General features: G+C 40.2%; 1 protein-coding gene across 1 annotated transcript in view; it reads right to left on the bottom strand.

Annotated features, from left to right (window-relative positions):
- Positions 1-245: 245 nt before the first annotated feature.
- The window catches only part of COP1 (COP1 E3 ubiquitin ligase), a 266,316-nt gene continuing 240,522 nt past the window's right edge, over positions 246-26,039 (bottom strand). Inside the window, exons 19-20 of the mRNA XM_089676332.1 lie at positions 4,974-5,018; positions 246-708 (exon numbers count right to left, since the gene is read on the bottom strand). Of these exons, the coding sequence (XP_089532458.1) occupies positions 691-708; positions 4,974-5,018 (63 nt within the window). The 3' untranslated portion in view covers positions 246-690. The remainder of the gene's footprint in view (positions 709-4,973; positions 5,019-26,039) is intronic.

Below are 26,039 nucleotides of genomic sequence, written 5' to 3'. Positions count from 1 at the left end.
CCCATAGCTGATGCATTTTTCTTCATTTATTAAGCAGTATGAAACTTGTGTGAGAGAAAATCATATCTTTTGGCAGTTTTCACAGGACTCCAAGCCAAGAAAGCCATACGAATGCAAACGGCAATAGTAAAACAAGCGAGTTTGTTATTTTTACCATGCAGAAAAACTAAAATCTGGTTCATAGACTGGATGTGTTACCATTTATTCCACCAGCATCCATAAATAAATCACCACATATGCTTAGAAATAGTTAAATCTTTATTTTTGGGCTTTTTGAGATTTTTTTTTTTTTGGCGTGATTTGTTTAATAGCTTTCCCCCTATGATAAAAACGAAGCCTCTCTCTACCTCTCAGGTTATGTCCTCAGTTTTGGAAGGAACTGCAAAAAGAGCAACAGGTTACAGACCCCCCCATTACTAAGGTATAAAGCAGCACCAGAAGAGAGAACACAGTAGTGGGGGGAGAGGATCAGTGAGGGTCCATGATTCCAGCATTAAACCATTATCCATCTCTGTGTGTTCCTGCTTCTTATTCTCCCCCCTCCAAAAGTCTTACGAGTGTCCAGAAGCGACGTGTGGTATAATGCTGACAGTCTCCATTAGGAAGGTATTAGCGTTTTCTGCAGGTAGAGGTTCTGACCTAGACAGGAGAGTTAGTAGCCTCTCCGCAGTTGATCTAGAAGTCCACGTTTCATACCAGCTCCAGTACCTACAGGGAAGATGACAGAACCAGATCATTAACGGCTCTCAAATACAAACACTAGCGAGAGAGAAAAGTAGAGATGGCGGTAAGACATGTTTTCTTCAAGCTAAATGATCAGACTATTTTGCACAATTTGTCATCCTGCTGATAGTGTTTGGATATGAAAAAGCAGCACCAAATAGAGATATAGTACATACTGCATACCATCAATTCTAGACTTTGTCTCTCTCATTACATTCAAGATTTTCCCAAAAGATGAAAAATACATTTTTAACAACCAAAACGCCAAACAGCACAGTCTATTTCATACTATTGCTACAAGTCCCTTAGTGTGCCAACTGTACAATGATTCTTACCTACAAAACAGACCAAACTAATAACAAGGTCTTAGGACACTTTTGTAAAGCTACCCTATACTTACTGAGGCATACCTAACACAAATAAAGAAGCTTGCTGTATTAAAGAAGAATATGGAGTCAATGGAAGGAGCTTCCACTGGTTTTACTAAGGACTGTGATATCCCGAGAAAAAAAAAAAAAAAAAACTAAAGCGGCTATCAACATAACGAGGATATATTAAAACACATTAAACATATTAAAGCTGAACTCCAGCATGAGACTAATTTTTAATAAAATGTTACCTCCACAATTAGCTAAAATGCTTCCCAATTTTTTCAGTTAGTGCAGATCTGAAAAACTGGTGTCACAATTACTTGCTGTGACACCATCAATAGTCTTCTAAATTCACTCTCAGGCCACGGGGGAGGAGGGATCTGTGAGGCATTCGAAGACACGTCCCTAAGACTTCAGGCTGCCCTCATAGAACTACATATCCTATGATTTCTGATAGTGATAGACTGTGACCAACATGCTGCCAAGAGGCAATGTGGAAAAGTGTGCACAAACATTCCTGTGCAATTTACATGCGATTCAGTGCAGTGTGATTTCAGCCCATTCGTGGGCTCAGATTGCACCACGTCACACCAAAGTAGTGCATGCACTACTTTTGAAAATGCACTGCAACTGGATCCATGATAATTTTGTACCATGCAATCCGATGCAGGCAAATGTACTGAGTTTGTGACCTGCATTTGAGGCATCATCAACACTGTACTGACACCAACTGCAGTACGCTTCAAACAAGGTGCGGGAAAGGCAAACGGATTGTGGGTTTCCCACACTACGTTCTAATGTGAACCTGGCCCAATAAATTCTAGATTCATGAAATGTGTCACATTTAACCACTTGCCCTCCGTCCTATAGTAGAAGTACTACTGGCAGGGCTGCGCAAAATCATGTATATATACACAAGATTTGAATTTTAGGGTAGGAGGTGCATGAGCAATCCTTATTAGCACTGATCACAGTATTAGTGTCACTGGGGATGTCAGTGGCAGTTAATCAGTTCCCTCCAGAGTCAGAATGCCCACCGCAGTCCCGCTATAAGTAGCTGATTGCCGGTATTACTAGTATACAAAAAAAAATCCCAGTATATACACCTCCATTTGTAGAAGTTATAACTTTCAGGTAAACCAACTGATTTACACGTATTGGGATTTTTTTTTATAGCAAAGACATGTAGCAGAATATATTTTGGCCTAAATTTATGAAGAAATTTGATTTTTTTAATTTTTTTTATTGGACATGTTTAATAGCAAAAATCTATTTTTTGTTTTTTTTTTAATTTTCAAAATTGTTGGTCTTTTTTAGAGCAAAAAATAAAAACCACAGAAGTCATCAAATATCACCGAAAGAACGCTCTGTTTGTGGGGAAAAAGGGACATAAATTCATGTACAGCACTGCATGACCGCGCAATTGTAAGTTAAAGTAATGTAGTACCGTATTGCAGAAAATGGCCTGGTCAGGACGGGGGATAAATTCTCTGGAGGGCAAGTGGTTAAACTCTGATAAAAATGAAACAGCTCTGAATTGCAATTGGCACAAGGAAGCATACCCTTTGGTCTTCGAGCCCTGTTCAGTTTAAATTCTAAAGTTAGATAAGGGCCACATGACTGTGTATGAAGACCACATGCGGCCAATAACATATACCTAAACTAATGTTTGGCTGCAATAAGATTTTGTTGCGTCCATGGTGAGCTCAGCTGCTGCATGCAGCAAGTACATTGTTTCTTCATGTATAAGTAACATTTAAGTCACACGGTGATCATGCGAAGTGCTAGCAGAACTGGGCAAATATATTCTCCAAATTATAGTGATTGTGTTTTCAGTGAAAGGCAATAGTGGCAAGCCAAGACTTTGCAGGTTCTCTGTTTAGATGTTCTCCAACTGACATCTCTCATTACTCACACCAGTCTGGAGACAAGAACATTTCTAGCCGATATGATGGCCGACACAAAATTCTGACTGGGATAGAGCACTGCAGGCACATCACAAAGCAGAAGAGATGCCGCCAATGTTACATGTTACACACAACCATTCCTGTTTAACTCCACTCAAATGCCACGAGTTGTTGAGTAAGGCAGATTTGCTATTACAGCTGATACATCGAAGATGGACACATGACATGGTCTTGGAGGGTCATGGAGCCCAATTGTAGCATGCTTACTGTAAGAAATTTGAACTTCATAAAGTCAACCAATTATTATAGGGTAGACGTGAATCTAGAAAGCAAAGAGGGAATTTCCAGGTTCTGCAATTTGGGTACGGTTGTTGACCTGTTAATCTGTATCCCATAATAAAAATGTACAATAGTCAAATACATGCAATACTTGAAAAAAATGGAAGGAAAATGCTCGGCCCCATTTTTGATGTATTTTTTAGTTTCACGAAAAAAAAAAGAAGCTCCCTTGGCAGCCGATCAGCTGCCCTCCTCCGATGACTGCACACACAAAAAGGTTACTTGCTGGTGGCCACACATCCAAATCAGGAGACAATTTCATGCATTTTTTTTATATCTTAAGGGACAGAAAGAGGATATAATTTTCTCAGTATGATGTAGTATGGCACATCTAGTGGCAGTTTCTGACCACTATAACTTTATCAATGTAATTTTACTATCTTCCTCTGTCCACCCCTCCTATTTAGTTCTAGTTAGTTTAGTCTCAGCTAGATCCTCCCCACTTCTTCTATGTTCCCTTAGTCAGTGATTACCCTCAGTCAGAGCTACTCACAGAGACAGGGTTTAGGAAAGTCATTGAAGTATTACACTTCTAAAGACTGGGAAAACATTCTCTGTACTGCAAGTAGCTGAAGTAAAAATTAGTTCGATTCAACTTCTGTATCTTACTGAAGAGTTAAGCTGCTTGTGGATGGTGCCAAGTCAGCAGGTGACCATACTGTCCCCGCACAGACAGTGGCAGTTGAAACAGAAAAAAAAAACATTGAGACATTCAATTATCCACAATTATATAGCATTTGTGGCTGAACCTGAAAGACCGTGTAGGTCCAGTGCAAGTCTGCCCTGACAGCCACAACTGCAATATGACTTTGTAGACCGCCACATGCCGGTAAAATGTCAACACTCCTTTTTATGTAATACAGGATTAAAAACCAAGTGTCCTTCCTTGCTTACACGTTTCAGTCCTGTGTGCGCCAGAATCACAGCTATGATAAAGGCCTGCACAGGGCTGAAAAATGTAAGCAAGGAAGGACACTTGGTTTTTTCCTTCCTGTGTTAAAGGATTACTGGGATTCCACCAGTATGTGCAGGTCTAAAATTTCAGACATTATACCTAGATATGTACTACTATCTCCTAATCTCTGTGTGTCAATTTCAAGGTACTGTCTGAGGAGTATTACTCATGGATAAGTGCAGCTTCTCTGGATGCAGTTCACTCATCCTGGAGATCCCTTTAGTCTCCTATGGAACACTACAGGTAAAACACCCTACAAATGAATGATCTGAGAGAATCGATTTGTGAAGCAGGTGAGTGACAATGCTTCACAAATTGAATTTTTTAGGATTGAAGATTTTTGATTCGCCAGCATGTGTGTTTGTGCAATTTTTTTCCCAAACTGTGGAAAGTTCACAATTCATGAATCCAGGCAATCAGAAATTAATGAATTGTATCATTCTGTGCAGAGCAGACAAGTTTCAGATGAGCTAAAAACCTGCAAAGAGAACATGAGATTGGCAAATTGATTCACACTTCTCTATTATTGAGCAACCTATAAAATCACAGGCAAAGAGTTGATTATAAACAATTATGTACATTTTTCAGGAAGGAAGACTGCAGTTTGGATGAAGAGATTAAAGTGTGTGTACAGCACTGCCTGAGGTGGTTTAAACAGAGGTTAATGGCAAAGCTTACCTTGATTGTGCCCTGGCTGTTAGCAGCAATAAGAACATTTGACTCCTGCGAGAGAACAGAGACAGGTTATTGCTCATGTCTGAACATTATCTAACAGCACAATTTCTCATTACAGGCCAACCCATCTATCCTGGAAGAGGGATCAATCATTGAAAAAAAAGCAGCTCAAGCAAAACCAACTAGGTTTTCTACACAGGAGCCTTCAGAATGAAAGCTTTGGAATGCTCTGTATGGTGCAGTAAAATGTAACCTAAATCATCCTTGTAGAAGAGAAAAGATGAAAATGCAGATATGTAACAGTAGCCATGCACTAAATATTCCCATATGGCAACTATTTGGGTGAGGTGATAGAAGCAGCAATGACTAGGAGCTTCCTTCAGCTGTCAATAGAGGAATGTGGTAATGATGCTCCTAGTCACTGGGAAGGAGAACGGAGAGGCCAATTTGAAAAGGTATTTCTGTCAAAATATGTTACATCAGGCAAACTTATTCTGCTGCCTCCTGGGAGAAATAGCCCAGTTAGATTGCACAGCATGGAGTCCTTGCTATCAGCTCTCCACAGTGATAGAAATACTTGGATTGCTCAGAACTACCATATATTGGTTTCTGATAGATCTGGACATTAATTACAACTAGTTCATGTGCCTGTTATTTGGAACTGGCTTAAAAAAAAAAATAAAAAGCTACTGGTACTGCTAGGACATACAGTACCGGGATTACATTGTAAGTGGTCTACAAAAAGGCCAGCAAGAACTTATTAAGCTGCAGATTCACTTCCCCACACTATAAAACCCAAATTACTGATATAGAACTGTAAAAGCTGGATAAACCATTATAAACATTATGGTACAATACAAAGCCTCTCACAACTGCAAGAAAAGGCGCAGTTCTCTATGTGATCATAACCACAAGAAAGTATATTAAAAATGAATGCAATTCCAAATACATATGTACCTAGCGGCAGAAGGTCCAGGAGTAACTGCACTACACCCTCTCCCCGGACTGCTGCTATCACCAGAGATAAAATCACATTAAGTTACCAAGGACACTGCAACTTCCCATCACAGCAGACAGTTTCATTACACTATAGACAGCGCTTGCCTGGGCAGGTCACTCACTGATCATCACACATGGGAAATGTTCCACTTTCTGCATTGAATGAATCCTAGTCATTTCTCACGAAGGCACAAATACCCAGGAATTCTATCAGCACAAGCTGAAATCCCAGCAATCATGTCTTCCCCTTCATTACACACAGTACCATTGATCTAGCAAAATCTTTTAGCCTTGCTGCAGTTTGATCTTTCTTGTGATCATAAAAGCATTGACAACCTGAAAAGACCATTTAATCTATTTAATAAGTGGGCAAAAAGCACGCCAAAACAACTCCTAATTACAGCTAAAGCATTTTATTTCATTTAAAAGACCTTCCTATTAATATACAAGTATCTAAAAAAAATTAATGGTGGGTTGTATGTGTCGGGGAATCACCATTAATGCTGGACTGCAGAAAATGGTGGGTTGTATGTGTCAGGGAATCGCCATTATAGCTGAACTGCAGAAAATGGTGGGTTGTGTCAGGGAATCGCCATTATAGCTGAACTGCAGAAAATGGTGGGTTGTATGTGTCGGGGAATCACCATTAAGCCTGAACTGCAAAAAATGGTGGGTTGTGTCAGGGAATCACCATTAAAGCTGAACTGCAGAAAATGGTGGGTTGTATGTGTCGGGGAATCGCCATTATAGCTGAACTGCAGAAAATGGTGGGTTGTATGTGTCGGGGAATCGCCATTATAACTGAACTGCAGAAAATGGTGGGTTGTGACGGGGAATCGCCATTATAGCTGAACTGCAGAAAATGGTGGGTTGTGTCGGGGAATCGCCATTGAAGCTGAACTGCAGAAATTGGAGGGTTGTATGTGTCGGGGAATCGCCATTAAAGCTGAACTGCAGAAAATGGTGGGTTGTATGTGTCGGGGATTCGCCATTAAACCTGAACTGCAGAAAATGGTGGGTTGTATGTGTCGGGGAATCGCCATTAAAGTTGAACTGCAGAAAATGATGGGTTGTATGTGTCGGGGAATCGCCATTAAACCTGAACTGCAGAAAATGGTGGGTTGTATGTGTTGGGGAATCACCATTAAACCTGAACTGCAGAAAATGGTGGGTTGTATGTGTCTGGGAATCACCATTATAGCTGAACTGCAGAAAAAAAGACTAATACATTGAAATAATATTGTATATACAAGGCTGCTCTGCTCAAACCATCGCACCCACTTCATGGGACAGTGCAAGCCAGTGCTCTCAGCAATGTGGCAACAGAAGTGCTATGCAGAGCAATAAAAAGCACTGTGCAGGAGCTGGCAGGGGAGAGATCTGTGTTGCTTATACACAAATCTCTCCCCCCGGTCTGAGATACTCGGTGATCACCGGGTGCCGGCGAGTAATCACCAGCTGGGACCCGGTGATTAACAACCGCGGCCGCGAATAGTGGCGCGGGTAGGGCTTGCACACGACCACTACCCAGAAATGCAAAATCCCGTATATGTACGTGATGTTCAGCACCCCTACTGCCCCGTAGCAGTATTTCTGCAATAGGGTGGAGGCGAAGCGCTTAAAACAGTCTGCTAAAACAGGTTGACCAAAACACTGTATTTTGCTTGGGATTAGCAATTGTTTGTACCTGTTTCAATGCTCTTATTCCCTGAAGTTTGAATGGATCTTTGTTAATCTTCCCATATGTATGGTATCTCTTTTATAGTTCATGTTACTGTATAGGCAGTCCCCGAGTTACATACGATTCATACTTACAAAATGGAGGGAAACAGGAAGAGGAAATCTACCCGTAGGAAGGGGAATTCATTCCTGTAGGAGTTATTATAGTGAAAAAGGTGTCTCCACTGAAGTTTTATCACCAATCCTTGTTTCCCGGACAACCCACAATTTTCAAAATCCAATTGTGTCAGGGCCAGAAAGTGAGGCGAAATCTTCTGAACAGGGGCACAGACAGCAAAACAAACATGGCAGGGGTGTTAACCTTCCCTAGGCTATCCAAAAAAAAACAAACTAGTTTTTTTTTGTCTGTAGTTCCACTTAAAAATGTATCTGTTCCGACTTGCATACAAATTCAACTTAAGAACAAACCTACAGAACTTCTCTTGTTTATAACCTGGAGACTGCCTGTATTTGCTTCAGCCTGTACATGAGCTGCCTATATTTTACTAAGATCCTGTACATTGCTCACATCTTGTTATAATCCTCCTGGGCATGTGCCAATGTGCTTTCCTATGCTTTAAGTGCGATTTGCATTTCCATACAAGTCTATGGCAGTGCCACACCCCTCAAAAGGTCAAATGCAGGTCCAATTCACCTGGTAATAAATTCTAATTGAACTTCAAAGCATTTCTAAAAGATGCCATCGACATAAGCCTAGCGTTTCCAAATGAAGATGAACAATCGCTCTTTTGCTGACCTTAAAACTTGCTCTTTTACTCGGGGGAAAAGGAGAGAATGCATACATGCTTGTCTTTTCAGATATATACCTGTATGTAGTTCATAGTTTGGGTGGGAGATGGTGCTGAAAACGGAGCACCTCATCCTGAGCAGTCAATGTCTAATGTTAAGACGCTTTGGCATCAAAGAGAAAAATAGGAAAGAAAATGGACCTGGTGAGGTTGTCTGCAGGGTAAAACTTTAAACATCATTGTACGGATAGAGAAAGGGATGCAGGATAGAAAGGTTAATAAACTCCCCTATTGTTTGAAATATAAAATATAGGAGCTGCACAGAGCGATAGTGGAGTGACGAAAAGATATGCTGTTGGGGAGGTCCCTTACCCTAGGCTCAAACCTAAGGGGTTTTTGCAGCGTTTTGCAGAAACGCAGTACAGTCCATTTACCACGATTTCCTATGGGACAAGTTCACATCTCCGTGTTTTCACCCAGTGCGTTTTTTTTAAAGGGTCAGGGACTTTTTTGAATGCAAAACGTTGGGGTTTTGGTTCTACAGACTTCAAGGGGAATGCTGCAGAAAAGCATAAATTACGTTTTTGCCGGGCTTTGCATTTAAAATCTGCCTAGCAAAAAGAAAAATAAAAAGAATGGGAAAAAAAACCCTACACAAAACGCATCAAAAATGTGGCAGAAATGCATCTAACGCAGCCTAAATAGGCGTGAACCTTAGACTTAGTCCTCATGCGCACAGGACGTTAACAAAAAAAACAAATCTCTCCTAAAAGCCTTCCTCCTGGTAGCAGCGTTTTTTGCAGAAAAAACACCCGACACTTGTAAAAGTATCAGTCAAGCACTTGGGCGTTGGCCAGAATAATTTATTCTGGCCATTGAAATGAATTAACACTCAAGTACCAACCACGCCTAGTGTTAACATGCGTCTAGGAGCGTTTACATGCGTCACTTGTTTTTGCGGCCAAAACGCTGCTGCTCCTGGACACACTGGCTTTTTTTTCCCTGCCTGTAAATGCTCCTGCTACTAAAAGCTCTTAAAAGACTATGTGTGCATGGACACATAGAATAACATGGAGGTCAGTTTACAAGCAGTATTAAAAAAAAAAAAAAAAGAAAGAAAAAAAAAAACCCGTCTGACACACCTAAAAGTGGCTGCAAACAACCCTGTGTGCATGAGGCCTAAAGCAGGACTTGTGCTTTCTCCTCAATGGCTCAGCCACATCATAATGCAGTTCCAGCATCATGCACAGTTCATCACTATGACGGTACAGCTTTGAGAGAATAAAGGATGGTTAGAAACATAAATGGCAAATTCCACAAGCAAAACAATAATAGTGTGGCGCTATACCATAGAACGTGGCAACAATATGATACTGTGACAAAAAATAAATATACTTTAATCAGCGATAATATATAAACAAATGAGTAAAAATCATGCAAAAAAACAAATCTATAGTGGTATGATCCAATACGGATCTAATTAGTGCCAAAACACTGCCCAATTATTGTGAAAACTTATCCTCCCCAGGATCTAATAAAGTAAACGAACAAACCAATCCAAACAAACCCCTGGGATATCCCTGCACGGGATTAAGAAATATGAAGAAAAACAAAACCTCCCCACACACAATCGTGCAAACTGTCCGTGAAATCCCCAAACTGGGGGAATAATCTCCTAAAACAAAGTGACACGTGTTAACATATAAATGCAATAAAAAAACATTCCAAAGAACTCCAGTTACAAATTAAGTCCACATAAATCCCCTAAATGTCAACAAAGCTCTTATATGTAAATCGTGCTCCAAAAACGGCATAAATATGCCATGCAAGTGATGAGGTGAATGTGCGTACACGCCAACTGTGAAAATCCTCAATGGCCAAAAATGACCCTCACCTCCTTGCTATGACCCACTGGGCCAGCACACTTTCAGGACCACCCCAGGATTCTTCACTGGCAGTGTCTGGTTACTGGATGGTATCCAACCGCAATCCCCCTCACTGGCCGCACTTGAGCTTCTCCGGTCCACTCCAGATATACGTATCAGCTACACAGCAAAATCTCCCATACGGGTCATGGTTAAAGACAAAAGATCCTCCATAGTGTAATAGGTTTTTAATTTGCAAGTTTTGTAATTAAACAAAATGCCCACTCACTTGTAAAAAACAGTATACAGGCCTTTAAAACTTCATGCTATGGTGTACTGCATGGGTTTCAGGTATTTTTACCCTGAGGAAGTCACGTGACGTTAGTGACGCAACGCGTAGGTATGCGGTGACGTAGTTCCAGGACGCGGTGACGCCATCTTGGCACACCCAATACCTGAAACCCATGCAGTACACCATAGCATGAGGTTTTAAAGGCCTGTATACTGTTTTTTTACAAGTGAGTGGGCATTTTGTTTAATTACAAAACTTGCTAATTGTCAGATTGTTGCTGTGTGTCCCTGTAAGGAGGATGTGTCCCCTCCATTTGTCCTGCAGACTGTTGTCTACCAATCCCAAACAGGAGGTGAGGAGTTATCTTCTAATAGGGACACATGTCAAAAGGTGGGATCTCTGTCACTTTAGGGAGATTTCCATTCACTTTTCCTTGAGTCTCAGGGACAGTAAGTGAGAGAAAATCTTCCTGATAGAATCAGACAGCAAAACATAACCCTGAATGAGAATCTAACCTAACCAACTTTAATCAAACGTTTTGCCTGAAATTTTACTTTAAAATGGTTAATACGGGATGCAATTTGCTTAGCAACAGTATCAACCATATGCCAATAAACTGTGGCAGCATCTAGACAATGAGGTATGAAACTCAATAAAAACTATCCATTTTCAAAGTCTTGACCTTGACATCAACCATTTTAAGAACACCTGTTGCATACAACAAGCTATAAAGCCAAGCTGCTGGTGTGAGAACCTCGAAGATTGAAAGCACCATAGACCATTTATATGCCCCTTCATCTCCCTCATTCACTGCACTCTATTGAATTATATACAGATTTGTATTGAACGCTACCTATGATAATTCTGTAGCACACAGAGTATATAGGGAGACGCAATAGCATTTTGTTAGTTTGTTGTTAAGAAATAAAATATATTTAGATGTACAAGTCTAACTCAGTACTCATCTTTATTTCCAGAGATATTTGAGCAGGAATACCTGCATTATAAATCATAAAAAGTTTAAAATGTATGCAAATGTCAAAGCTTTGATATGTCTGTCCCGCCGCACAAGGCGCTGCATTTGCATTGGGAGGCACATGCAATGTATTGGGCTGTGATAAGTAAGCTTGAGCATGCTGTAGACCCTAAAATTGAAGGCTGAAATGTGAAGAACTCCCAGGGTGCAGCAAAAGGAACACCAACAGAGGTTTGTGTAGGCAGCTTTCTTTTACAGCTTTGATGTGCCTGGTTTGCTTTAATAGAAGGGAAGTGTGAGCCGTTTTATGATGCTGAAAGTCAAGCATACATGAGGGCTTGTGTCCCTCCCACCGACTGGTAAAGATCATTCTGAGGCCCTGGCATACTCTTGATTGTGAAAGATTACTGTTTTCATTGTTATTGTAATATTGTGCTGCATCAGATGGTAGGCTGTAAAAGGAGTAGAGCTGAGGACAGCACTGTGGCCTTGTAAATGAAATTGAAAGAGGAGACTAAAGAGCTAATAAAAAAAAAATGTAAAAACAAAAGGCCAAAAGCATTAATGGACTGAATCAAGGGGAGATAATTAAAAGGTTATATGTTTGCATGTAAATGCAATATGTAAGGCAGCGCAGCTCTTAACCTCATCGATGCTGCAGATACTTGCTGACGGTTAGTAAAAAAAAAAATGTAAAAACCAGCAGGGTGACTATGGATTGTCAAGCCTTCTGCAGTGGGAATAAAGCAGAATGACTGAGGTTAGAATAGCAGCAACATGATATGATGTCATAAAAGGGGGTGAAGGCCTCGCCTGCGTTCAGTCAAGCTATTAGCATAAAATAACAGAGCACTGCTAGCTCTTTCATTTACAGGCATCAAGTATGTATTGTAAAAACAACAAAGCACCTCACAATGCAAGCAGGAAAAAAAAAAAGAAAGAAATCAAAATCTGTGGGTTGCTTGCTTTTCCTGCCAAATCAGGGGAGATCTGTGCACACTATTCCAGAACTCTGTAAGCAACATTCCATATCTCCAATTTAAAGCAAGAGGTTTATATTCTTTTGCTGGACCGTGGGCTGTCAGATGAGAGGAAATGGTCACAACAGATGTCCTAAGGCTGCCATACACATGGATCAATTCCCCCATCCACACTGACAGCATGGAACATACCTCCTCAGTGATTGTTTTCACGCCTAACCACACGATCACATGAAAAACAACCCGACAGGCTGGTTGTACTGAAGTCGATTGATGGATCGCCTTCAGCGCAACCAGCCTGCCCATAGATGGATCGAATCTCAGCCAGTCCCTGTTCAACCGTCCAAGATTTGATCCATCTATGGCCGGATTTAGACTCCCAAAATATTTTTGTGCTGACAGCTGGACTCCCAATATTGAGGTGCACTAACACCTGAGGCCCCAATAAAACAGCAGACAGACAGTTGAGCCACATTTATGATAAAACTGGTACTTTGCATCTTCGTATAAGGAACGCTTACAGCAACAGCTCAGAAACTTGAGGGCCCAAAATAAAGCCTTTGAAGCCCAACTTTTCCTGCAGACATTCAGAAAGATACAAATGGCATTTCCCTGAAACATGAGGTGAGGTGAACTCTATTTTTCTTTGTAATTCATATTCATATAGCAATGGGTGTCAATGTCATGTTTGCCTAGGATAGTGAACCTGATTATATTATCTCAGGTCGATGGAAATTGCTTTGTGTGCTCTACATTGTGGCGAACATGGGTTTCATTTCCTTAAAATGTTGAGTTTGACAGGTTGTTTTATGGAATCTGCTGGGGGAAAACAGCAGAATAAAATGGAAATATATGGGTCTTGAAAGACATTTATTGAATTACGTTTCAGCATTCTACAACAATGACCCAGAACAGAAAGACAGCTGCTTCCTCATAAAAAAAAAAAAGGTTGTGCCTCCCAAGTCAACTGAAGGCCAACAAGATTTTAAAGGAAAAGGATTACTATTGTCAGTGAAACTATTAGCTGATCTCACCAGTAGAAAATATTGCACAGTTCCGACACCCAGAGGAACTGAAAATTAATTGCACTGATGTATGCATATACAGCCATAAGCAAAAACACATAAATGACTTCAGAAGGTAAAAACATGACACCACACTAAAAATCATACTCAAGAGCAAAATATGTAAATATAATGAAATTTACTAACTACGATCTAGGCAATGACATTTAAATGTCAAGCAATAACAGAAATATTCTTTGACATAGCAATTCTCTTAAATCCATTGCTCACAGCTTTCACATGTATAAAAACCCTTAGAGGGGAAGAAAAAAAAAACAAAACACCAAATTACAGTAGGTAGCAAAATAGCTAGACTATATAGAATACTCAATTGGTGCTAATTTGGTGAATCTGAAGGCATGTGAAATGTCACACAAAATGCAAGATGGGATCTGTGCCATTACAGACTATTGCAACTGTCTCAAGTCGACCTTTTTCTCCTTACTCCAGAGCTGCTTCTCTCCCCATAAAAGTTACTGGGATTGCAAAAGCAACTTGAAACAGGTAAAACGCAGGTCAGAACAGGGTCAACTGTACATAAAACTCTGAAAGTGTCTCAAATTGATCTGCAGTTAAAGTGATATTAACCACCTCAATACTGGGCACTTTCATCCCCTTCCTGCCCAGGCCAATTTTCAGCTTTCAGCGCTCTCACACTTTGAATGAAAATTACTCAGTCATGCAACTCTGTACCCTTATGAAATTTTTATCTTTTTTTCACACAAATAGAGCTTTCTTTTGGGGGAATTTAATCACCACTGGGATTTTTTATTTTTTTCTGCTATAAATGAAAAAATACCAAAAAGTCTGAAAAAAACAAAAAAAAAAACGTTTTCTTGATTTCGGTTATAAAATTTTGCAAATAAGTAACTTTTCTTCATTAATTTTGGCCATAATTTACACTGCTACATTGCTTTGGTAAAAATAACACAAATCAGTGTATATTATTTGGTCTGTGTGAAAGTATTTATAGAGTCTACAAGCTATGGTACCAATTATTGAAAATTGATCACACCGGATATACTGACATCCCATCTCATTTCTTGAGACACTAACAAGTCAGGACAGTACAAATACACCCCAAATGACCCTTTTGGAAAGTAGACAATTCCAAGGTTTTTAGTAAGAGGCATGGTGAGTTTTTTGATGTTGTATTTTTTTTCAATAATTCTTTGGAAACTAAAGAAAGCAAATAAAATTAGGGTTTTTTTTCACAAACACATCATATTAAGTGATTTCTAACACAGGGCATATGCATACTTGGAACTACACCCCAAAAAACATTCTGCTACTTCAGAGTATGGGGATACATGTGTGAAACTTTCTCGTTCAGGCACCTTCAGGCATTATCCACTTTAAAGAGAAAAACGCAAGAGAACGCACTCTCCTCGTGCATTAATGTGGTATAATTTTTTTATTCGAAAATAAGTACCAAATGCATACTCACAAAAGGACCATAAAAACAGAAATAGAGCCAAATCTTTCAGTCCCAGACAATGGGGGTCCTGTGAAACAACAACCCGGTTGAAATAGCCGATGCGTTTCGGGAGATGGGAGCTCTTAAGAAGGGAGTGCGTCTCCCAAATCACGGCAGTATTTCAACCAGGTAGTTGTTCTGACACTTTTACAAGTAAAAATCAGTATTTTAACCAAACAATTACTTTGAACCCCCAAACATTACATATTTTTAAGCAGAGGCTTGTTTATTCTGCAATCTTATGTCACACGGCATATGCGCAGTGGTTTTTCGAATGCAATTTGTTTGGGAAAAAATACACGAGTTATAATGCACCCAAAACACAATATAATACCCACATTTTTGGTAAATTATAAAATATGGTGTTGCATGGAGGAAATAGATATCAAACATGTCAAACTTTAAAACTGCGCACACTTATGGAATGGTGCTAAACTACGGTATTTACAAATTTCCATAGGTGATGCTTTATAAGCCTTTACAGGTTACCAATTTAGAGTTACAGAGGAAGTCTGGTACTAGAATTATTGCTCTTGCGGCGATACCTCACGTGTGGTGCGATCGCTGTTCACGTATGCTACCAATGTGTGCGGTCGATGTTTTTGTGCACTGTACATGGACAGATGTTGGTGGTACACTGACAGATGCTGACATGTGGACAGGGACAAATGGTGCTTGGTGCACTGGTGTGGGATGGCTGCAGATCTGTGTAACTGATCAATAAAATCATCAGCTGTCACAGATTGCAACATCCCCCCATCCCTGAGCTCTCACAGAGCTCAGCAGAGGGAACCAGCTACAGAGACACGTGTTTCTGTTGACATTCAGAGATGGCTTTGATTGGACACAGTCATCACATGATCAGGTGGGCCAATCAGAAAGTCCATATCCTGATCTGTGATGTGCTGTCATCACAGCCATCACAGAATTGCGCTGCTGCATGGCCTTGGGGATGAGCGCAGCCATGTGTTCTGAGGGACGTACAGGAACGTCTACTCAGAACGGGGAAGCTCCCACCTGGCCATTTATGTACACTGGCCAGATGGGAGGTGGTTAAAAGACAAAAAAAAACAAAACTGGGTCCCCCGGTGGTGCTCCTGACCCCTCCCTCCTACCCAGTGCTCCCAGAGCAAGCAACTTGCCATGGGGGCACCCAGGCAGGCTTGCTAATGAGACACAGCTCTGCGTGTCCATTCACACACAGAGCCCTGTCCCCTCTCTCTCCTCATTGGCTGGGATTGATGGTCCACAGAGAAGGGTGGAACCATAAACAGAAAACAATTGAATAGGAAACACAACCCCGGCAGAACTCAAAATGCTGCCTGCAATACTTTCCAGCCCAAGCAGGCAGCTACGTCAACTTTATAAAACTTGGTAAAAGTGGGAACAGACAACCAAGTAGCCACCTTGCAAACTTGATCATTCGAAGCAGAATGATGAAAAGCCCAGGACACTCTCTGCACCCTGGAAGAATGTGCAGTAACTGGAAGTGCAAGTTCCCGGCTTGCAAAGGTATAAGCATGAACAACAATTGACAAATCCACCTGAAAATGGTGGAAGGAGAAGCCACTAGACCTTTTCCAGCGCCATCTGGAACAATGGATAAAGAGTCATATTTGCAAATATGGGCTGTAGTGGAAAAGTAAACTCCAATGGCCCCAACTGCATCCAGGCAATGAAGGTCCACCTTTCTGGGATGAGAAAAATGAGAGCAGAGAGATGGTAGAACAAAGTATTTTAAGTGGAAGGACAACACCTTAGGTGAGAAGGACAAAGGAGAACAACCACTTTATCCTTTTGTAACAACAAAAACGGCTGTTCACAAGAAAGGGCTGCTAGTTGGAACACACTACATGCGGAGCTAATTGCCACTAGAAAGGCCACCATTTGAGACAAAGAACACAGAAGATTATCATGAATGTTTTCTAAAGGAGGCTTTTGCAAAGCCGACATGACCAAATTTAAATCTCTAGAGGGTAAAGGGGGAAATACCCAGGAAACCCCTTGAATGAAAGTACAAATGAGGGAGATGGAAACCAGGGGCCGTTGAAAGAAAAAAAAAAACAAAAACGTCTAAGGCAGATACTTGTCCCTTCACAATGCTGAGGGCTATGTCTCTTGAAGACAGGAAATCATGAGATCAACAGGGAACTTGCGGGGATGCAATGCCAGAGACTCCCAGTAAACAAAGTAGGCCTTCCAGGTGCATTAGTAGATGAACCGGGAAATGGACTTCCAAGCACAAAACATGGTGGAAATGACAGCCTGGGAAAGGCCTTTGTACTTTAGCACCTTTTTTTCAACAGTCAAGCTGTTAATGCCAATAACTGTAAAGTAGGGTGGTAGCTTGGACCTTCGTGGAAGGAAAGAATATTGAATAATCTATGGTTTGCTCAAGTTCACAAAAATTAAGTTAGTTGCTACGTGCTGCACGGTTCTGGTCAAATTCACAGTGTTTTTGATCTCCTCCCATGATGCTGTGTTTCTGCCTGAGCAGCCAAAAAAAAAATCAAATTTGGACAATAACAACGATACACAGTTTAGTTTAGACTCCTTGCTCTGTTGGAGGAAGAGTGTTGCATTTATGATCTTTTTTTTTTTTATAAAAATACATTTTCCCCAGTTAGAGTATATATCTACTTTAAGGGCTACCACAAGCTTATAATTTGATTCATTGCAGAGACAAACAGTAAAGTATAATGGTTTTGGAACAGTTTTGATTTTCTTCAACATTTATGTTTTCAAAGTACTGTTTTGTTTCTCTCTCTTTCTCTCTGTAAAAGAATTAAGAGCTTTGACAATAAAGGTTCTGAGAAAATGTGAAAAAAAAATCCTAAGGCATGCCTAAGACGGATTGAAATTTGACTGATTCAGCAGAAAGTGGACAAAATTTCAAGCCATCTATGGGCAGGCTGGTTGTACTGAAGGACAGAAATTTAACCTCCCTAGCGGTATGATTATGTCCATATTTCTGTTCTGAAAGCAGTACTTTTTTTGCATGGAAATATGTCTTTTATTGTAGGCCTTTAATTTTTAGGAATAACTCACTGAAATCTGTCCGAACAAGAGTCTAGTAAACATCCTGGGTATAATAAAACTTGAAACACAAAATCAAACTATAATAATAAAAAATAATATAATAATAAATTTAATTCAATAATAAAATCAAACCAAAAACACTGAAATTTGAAATATAGCGCCAAGTTCGCACATCGCTGAGCTCAGTCGCAGAAACGGTTTCAGTGTCTGATGACAAATTTCCCCACAAATCATCACATAATTCTGCAAGTGGTTCTGATTTACTATCACTGTATTCTAGCCGGTCTAAAACCACTTTTAACCTAAAGGGACGCTTTTTGGACGCCATGGACTTTTCTCAGTTTCCAGGCAGAAAGAACAGTAAACATGCAGGCAGGGCACAGGACAAAGCACTCAGGACAAAAGGTATGTGAAATGGTTTGAAACAGTTTTACTATGTTATTTTAGTGTATTTTGTGAATGGTACTTTTTAAAATTTTCAAATCTCCCGCCGGTTCCAGACTCCATACATCCTGACGCTTGCAGGGACCGGAACCCAGAAGACGGATGCCGTCATCGGCCGGGGACGCTGCAGGGAACACATCGCAGGAGCGCAGGACAAGGTAAGTGCTGCAGGGAATCCCTGAGCAATGCTGCATGGTATTCCAGAGTGTAGCTTGTGGTTACCGCTTTTGGTACTGAAACTTTACCCCGAGCTACACTCGGGAATACCGCCAGGGGGGTTAATGAGTGTTCCCCACAAAAATGGTTTAAAATTAGGGTTAGCTATGGAACCTTGCTAGAAAACAGATACATTGACGTAGAATGACACTAAATGATCATTCTTTTAATACAAATGGTCAAGAGAAGGAAAACTGGGACACTTGGAAAAACACAAATACTTAGATACAAAGGAAATACAAAAAGGTTTACAAACAACATGCAGGACCTGTAAAAAAAAAAACCCCAAACATTTTACCAAATTGGGTGCAATACATTTCTGAGTCAGGCTAAGGCCATAAGCTGATAATTGACTACAAAACTATCTTGCATAGTACATCTGCTTTTTCTCTGAACATGTAAGTCATTACAGAACGATCTAGCCTAAAGCATCTTTAGCTGTTATAGTATGAACCTCCTGCCAATCCATAGTGCTTGGAATGTGCATCACCACGCTGCCAGCTAATTCACCTGCAGACAGTCTGTGTGTGGAACAGCTTTTCTATGACTACCTCAAGTTAGCACAGTGGTACAAATTTCTTTTCTAGTAGGATCTCTCACTGTGCAGCTCCGCCCCAAAAGCTTAGAAATTAAACATGCCTTAGGCAGGTCTTATTATGAGTTTAGCTCTCTCTGCTTGAACTGCCCGGGAGCTAGAATAGCCTCTGCTTAAATTCTGCTGAATACTGACAGTTCAAAGCATAGAATCTCTACAATATCGCATATCTAAAAAATTCCTTTTACATGCCCTTTTACTTTCAACACAGGCATATCATTAAATATAAACTTAACCTAGAGAACTAAATAGTCTAATTTATGTGGCCTTTATAAATGACCTTGGTGATACTAACTTCCATCTTCAAGCACAATCTGATGTAAAAATCATCTTAGAACTGGATGCAGACAAGACAGAAGGCAGTGACTGGAAGGTCCTTTTGGGCTAAGAAGGCATAACATGGAACGACCTCTGAATTTCTCATTACACACTGGTTGCTCTCGATTGTCTGTGCATGACAGTAACTTTCCAGGAGAACTTGAAAGCCATGCTAAAGATTAACTATCTCAAAGCCAGGACAAGGATCCCACCTTCACAATATACTGCAGTGAGAGGCAGCTAAGATGGCGTTAAATCCACCTACTTGATAATGGAAAAGGAGCATCAGAAATATCCAGCCCCAGCTGAGTGTGTAATGGGTTTTTGGCCCTCTCCTGTGTACTACTCCCTCTGTGCCCCACAGCTTGTCACTACAGAGGCAAAACTTACAAGTTTTTTTCATACCAACTTTTCTAAACAGAATGTGAAAGATGATTCCATTTGTGAACAGGGCTTGAAAAATAACTGACTTGTCTCCCTATGTGAATCCTTCGTCAAGTGATTGTGTTTGGCTAACTCCTGTCTTCTGCTCATGTGGGGTCTTACTTGTGTATGGGGCCAACCACCACTTTCCATGGGAGATTCAGCAGGGTTGATTGCTTTGAGTAGGAATTCCTGCCTGCAGATTTTAGCAAGGGGAGGCTGACACACCCACAGACATTTGCATGCAATTGAACACGCAATGATCAACTAGTGGTGATCAGCCCTGGATAGGGAGTCATCTGCTGGAAATAGTAGTTGGCCCCATATGCAAGTGTGAATGAGGCCTTGCGACACAACAAGCTGAAGCAACCAATTTTGGAGTAACCAGTCAGATGATCAGATGCAGGGAATGGAAACTACCACTGGACAAAGTGCAGACTTTTCCTCCGTTTCTTTAGAACCATGTATGCTGAGAAAGTTGAACCCGGTGAACGAGGCTCAGTATACTGGGAATCTAGTTGCTGTACTCTAAACAAAAATCAACCTGGGTCTAGTTAACCTGAGGAGCTCCCTGTGGCTACCTGTTCCAATTATGCAGCTACTTTTTCTTTACATGCAGGGCTGCACAGCAAAAAACATGCTGGCCTATAGACATAGAAGGTCCTTCAATCAATTAGAGAGCACAGTGCTGTAATGACAATGAACACTGGGAAATGCACCGGTTTGAGAAACCAGAAAATTAATAAACAATGGAACTGGGACCACCACTGGCTACAGGGATTGAACAACTTCTAGTCAGTATTTGTGTTCACCGTTAGAACCAAAAACAACTTCATCCATTTTTGGTCCACTTGCTTTTGCTTGGAGGAAACACTTGTCTTCAATGAGAAAAGCTGCAGTAATTGTTTTATAACATTAACCCCTTAACCCCGACGCCTCCTGGCCCGGAGGTTTCTGGTGCCAGGAAGTGGGACTTCCAATCATGTGAATGCTGTGATTGACTATCACAGCGGACAATGATGGGAAAGCTCCTGATCACAAGTAGAGATGGGGATCTTTCCGTTAGCCGTTGGTAACTGTGTCAGAAGTGTGCAGGGCACGCGCGTTCGGCACAGCTGTGTTTACATTCTAGTACACATATATGCGGGCTCTCGGCATTAAGGCCCACCTGCCGAGAGGCCGCATGTATGTGTATTGTCAGTACAGAGAGGTTAAATTACAATATGGATTGTGTTAGCGTGTGTGTGTGTGTATATATATATATATATATATATATATATATATATATATATATATATATATATATATATATATATATAAATAATTTTTTTTTTTTTTTTACACAAAAGTGGAGTGTTAAGTTAATGATCTGGAAGACACAAGCAGTTCGGATTTTCATCTGATTTCACTAGCTGCATGCTTGTTATGGGTCATTAAGTAAAAAGGTAAAAACCATAGTTAACTAAGCACTTAGGTCTTTCAAAATGATCTCAGCAATGGCAACCTCCATAGTTTTCAGTAAATGTTTCCTTTGATACAACTTGACCTGCTTGTTAACCCAAGCCACTAAATAGCTATTATAGGGAGGGGGTGTCCTCTACCATAGCAACTGGCCATGGCAGCGACAACCATACTCATCGCTAGAGCTCCAAAAGGGGCATCATCGTTTTAGTACAGATCCACTTTGCAATTTTTAGAGCACCACAAGGTGATTTGGCTTCTGGGATTAGAACCCACTAGTCAAGTCTTGTTTCTGAGCCTAGGAGTATAAGGTCTGTGAAGGCACTGTGAAGTAATTATACGCAAAGTCACTGTGTAATATCCCTTAAAGCAAATACTTAAAGTAGAATGAAAGGCAAACCTTTTTAAAATTTTGAATAGAGTATAGGAAGGGTTATAACCACGGTCCATTTTTTTGCCATCTGTATCCCCCACTGGGGAGATTTCACTTCCTGTCCCACAGCCAAATCAGGTGAGAGGAAATGCCTCCAAAGTGTGGGAATCCCTGGTTGTCAACAGAACTAGGGTCCATATTGGAAGATTTCCCCTCTCTTCCTCTTGTGGAGACAACCCAAAATTTGGGATTTCTTTCACTTCTGATAATGGTAAAGTAGAGAGAGAGAGAGAAAAAGAGAAAGATCTCCCTAATGGAGGCACAGACAGCAATAAAAACCTGACAGATGTTCTAATATGTCTCCACTCTATCCAAAACTAAAAAAAGTTTTGACTTTTGTTATACTTTAAGTTTTGATGAAGAGGGGGAATTATGAAATGATTGTGATTTATGAAATGAAGAGAAGGTTTATGTTGTCCACATTAACCAGCCAGCCTGATCTCTCCTTGTACTCTAACCTGCAAGAAAAAAAACTAATGGAACCTCACTGGAGAAAACAGGTGACATGGACATTTCTTTTTTGTTTTTATAGATAATTTCTACAAACCAAATCATATCCCAACTACATGGGTTTGAACTGAGCTAGGTTTGTGAGTATGGAGAATTATACAAAGACTTGCACACACAATGTGCATAATACAAAAAGCAACATACAGCAACTCAGAACATCTAAAGAGTAAACATTTTTCTTTTTCAATTCCCCAAAAACCAACAAGAAAAATCTAATTGGCACCAAACTGGACAAGCTGAGCTAAACTAGCCATGGTATTTATCAAGAACCTGTATGGCTGCATAAAGGTCTTTTAGGTGGATGGTAAAACCACACAAAAAAAGAAAGAAAAAAGCTTTTATTTCCATGACTATTGGCAGTCCCTAACTGACTTCCAGTGTCAGCAATCACAATCGGAAAACGCCATGGGCAGCAATAAAATTTTGACATAACCTATCAACACAAAAGTTTGTAAATGAGCTTTACCATTTGACGTTTGGCCTATGGCCGAATAGCGTCTGGAAAAATGTACTAGCTTTCCGGGAAGCCGCCATATGGCGTCCTCCCGCACATGTGCAGTTTGTGCGCTTGCAGAGCTGCGCGATCTGTCACCGGCCATGTACCTCGGACACGGCCGATGACAGATCTGAGTACCAGCCGCCGTTGCCAGTACCATGTGACCTGCTGTGACCAATCACAGCAGGTCACATGACAGTTGTATACAATGGATGGCTTCATTCATGCCCTCCATTGTATACTAGTGTCTAGCTGTGAATGGTCACAGCTAATTACATGCACGTGTCATGTGAGTAGCTGTGGCCAAATCGCAGCTAAGCACAAAAAAAAACAAAAAAAAAACAAAAAAAAAACCTGAATGAATCGATGTCATTCAGGTAAATGCTTGCAAATTGTGTAAAAAAAAAAAAATACTGATCACTTCCCCAAAGTAGTACAATGTTACTATGGTAACATTGTACTACTTTGGACATAGTGAAATATGAAAAAAAAAAAATCTTAAAAAAATAAAAATGTAATCAAATTTGAAATAAAAAAAAAAATATATATTTTTTTTTTTCATAGTCACCAGTAAGTGTCCCTGATCACCGCCATGCCAGTTATATGATGACTCTGTACTGCACTGGTGACAGTATGTAAAAAAAAAAAAAAAAAAATAGTGAAAATAATTTTTTTTTTCATTTTCCGAAACATTATGACAAAAAAAAATACAACTTCAAAAAACTCGCCATACCTCTTATGAAGTACGTCGGACTGTCTACTCTGCAAAAAGGGGTCATTTGGGGGATATCTGTACTATTCTGACATTCTTGGACCTCAAGAAATTAGATTGGCTGTCAGTACTTCAGGATTGATCAATATTCAGATCTATACCATAGTTTGTGACTAAAAAATACATCCTAATTTGAGTTATTTTCACCAAAGACATGTAGCAGAATACATCTTGGCCTAAATTTATGAAGAACAATTATTTATTTGCAAACTTTTATAACAGAAGCAAAGAAAAACGTGTTTTTTTTCAAAATGTTGTCTTTTTTTTGTTAATTTAGCAAAAAATTAAAACCCCAGCGGTGATTAAATACCACCAGAAGAAAGCTCTAGTTGTGTGAAGAAAATGATAAAATTTTAGTTTGGGTACAATGTTGTATGACCGCGCAATTGTCATTTAAAGTGTGAGAGCGCTGAAACCTGAAAAATGGCCTGGGCAGGAAGGTGTAAAGTTGCCCGGTATTGAATTGGTTAAACATCAGGTATTTGTTGTAGAATTGCAAATTCCCTGTCCAATGCCCAAATTCAGGTGAGGCACATAAATAAAAGAAAAAAAAATACACACACACACACACACACACACATATATATTTTAAGATCGCATTTGAAATCTGATTTAGGCTGCTGTCACACCAATACGTTTTTCTTTCACTTTTACATTACAAAAATCAGAAGAAAAACACATGGCCATATAGTCCTATGGAACTCTTCACACTGATCCGTTGCAGGTCCAGTGTTTTTTAAAATCCTACTTGCTGCATTTTTGATGCGATAAAAAATACCCCACCTCCCCATTGAAATCAATGGAAAACTCTGCAAAAATTCATCACTCGCATTGTTTTTGGTCCAGTTTTTGAGTCACATGTACTGTAAAAAATGCACCGCAAACGCAATAAAAACATGCGTTTTTGCGGCGGATCAGTATAAAAGTAACCTTAACAAAAAGCTGGCACTACAAATGTTGTTTCACTCTGTCTTGAGAAAACCCAATTATTATTATTATAATACAGTATTTATATAGCGCCAATAGTTTGCTCAGCGCTGTACATTATAGTGGGAGACAGTACGGTAACAATACACGAGGGGTTCGAGGGCCCGGCTCCTTGGAGCTTACAATCTAGGAGGGAGGATAGCTGCAGAATGACCTCCAGTGTTACCACGCAGACCTGATCCCAGAGAGAAGGTAAAACTAACACGACTTAAGCATTTGTAAGTCATAGTGAGAAAAGATTACTCCATCCAAATTGGCTATTCTGCTTGCAACAGTTCTAGGTTAAAATCAGCCCTAATGTTTCCTTGCAGTCACATTCGGCTACTTTCATACTACTCGGTTTCCAAAAACGTGTAAAAATGCATATGTAATTTTGCTGTGTTTTGCACCTGTGAAAAAAGGAAGTTTTACTCAAACACCAAAAATGCAACCGTGGGTGCTTTTTTTGCCACATTTATAAGTTTTATTTTCTGTGCATTTTTTTTACTGCTCCAAACATGCAACAAAAATTCAGCTTGCATAACTTTGAAAAACATCAACAGACCCACAAATGCCCAGTGTGAGGAGTTCCAAATGATTTAAAGGTCATGCGTTTTTCTTCTGTTATTTTGTATTTCAATACTTTTTTAAACAATTTAACAAAGAAGGACTAGAGCAAAAGACACACCCATGCAGGGGTTATCAATGGCACATTATATAAAAAAAAAAAAAGAACAGTGCTATAACACCAGCAATGCAAAAGGCGCGCCAACATAGGGGCTATCAATGGCACATAAAATACAAAGTGATACAACCCCAACAAAAATTCCAGCCAAAGGCAAGCATCCACCGCCTCACAGAATCAAACAGGAAATAAAAAGAAAAAGAGTAAAGGAAGAAGAATACAAAACCAGAAGCACGGATCCCGGAATGCCAATACTGTACAGCATCATAAACTCAGACTAGCCAGGGGGAGCGTGGGAAAAGCATACGTCAACCACGGCTCCCATATTTTCATTGAGTCTCATTATGGATACTTAGCATCTGTTCATTGAGCATCAGAATGGTCATATGGTCCCGCACCCCCCGAAGAGGGCAGACAGGTCTTTCTAGGTCTGAGCAATCATTCTAGTGGCCGACAAAAACAAATATTAAGCCAAATTCTGCAGATGAGCCAACAGGCCCGGTATGGGATAATGAAGCAAAGCACACTGAGCCTCCTGACGTATGGAGAGATGGAACAAGGTGTAAAGAAGGCTAAACACACAAGGCCAA

This window comes from Staurois parvus, unplaced genomic scaffold, assembly GCF_062004578.1.
Source record: "Staurois parvus isolate SC_StPar_1 unplaced genomic scaffold, SC_StPar_1.0 ptg000166l, whole genome shotgun sequence".
NCBI lineage: Eukaryota > Metazoa > Chordata > Amphibia > Anura > Ranidae > Staurois > Staurois parvus.
Note: the sequence above shows the minus strand (reverse complement) of the source record. Positions and strands in the feature narration are given on the sequence as shown.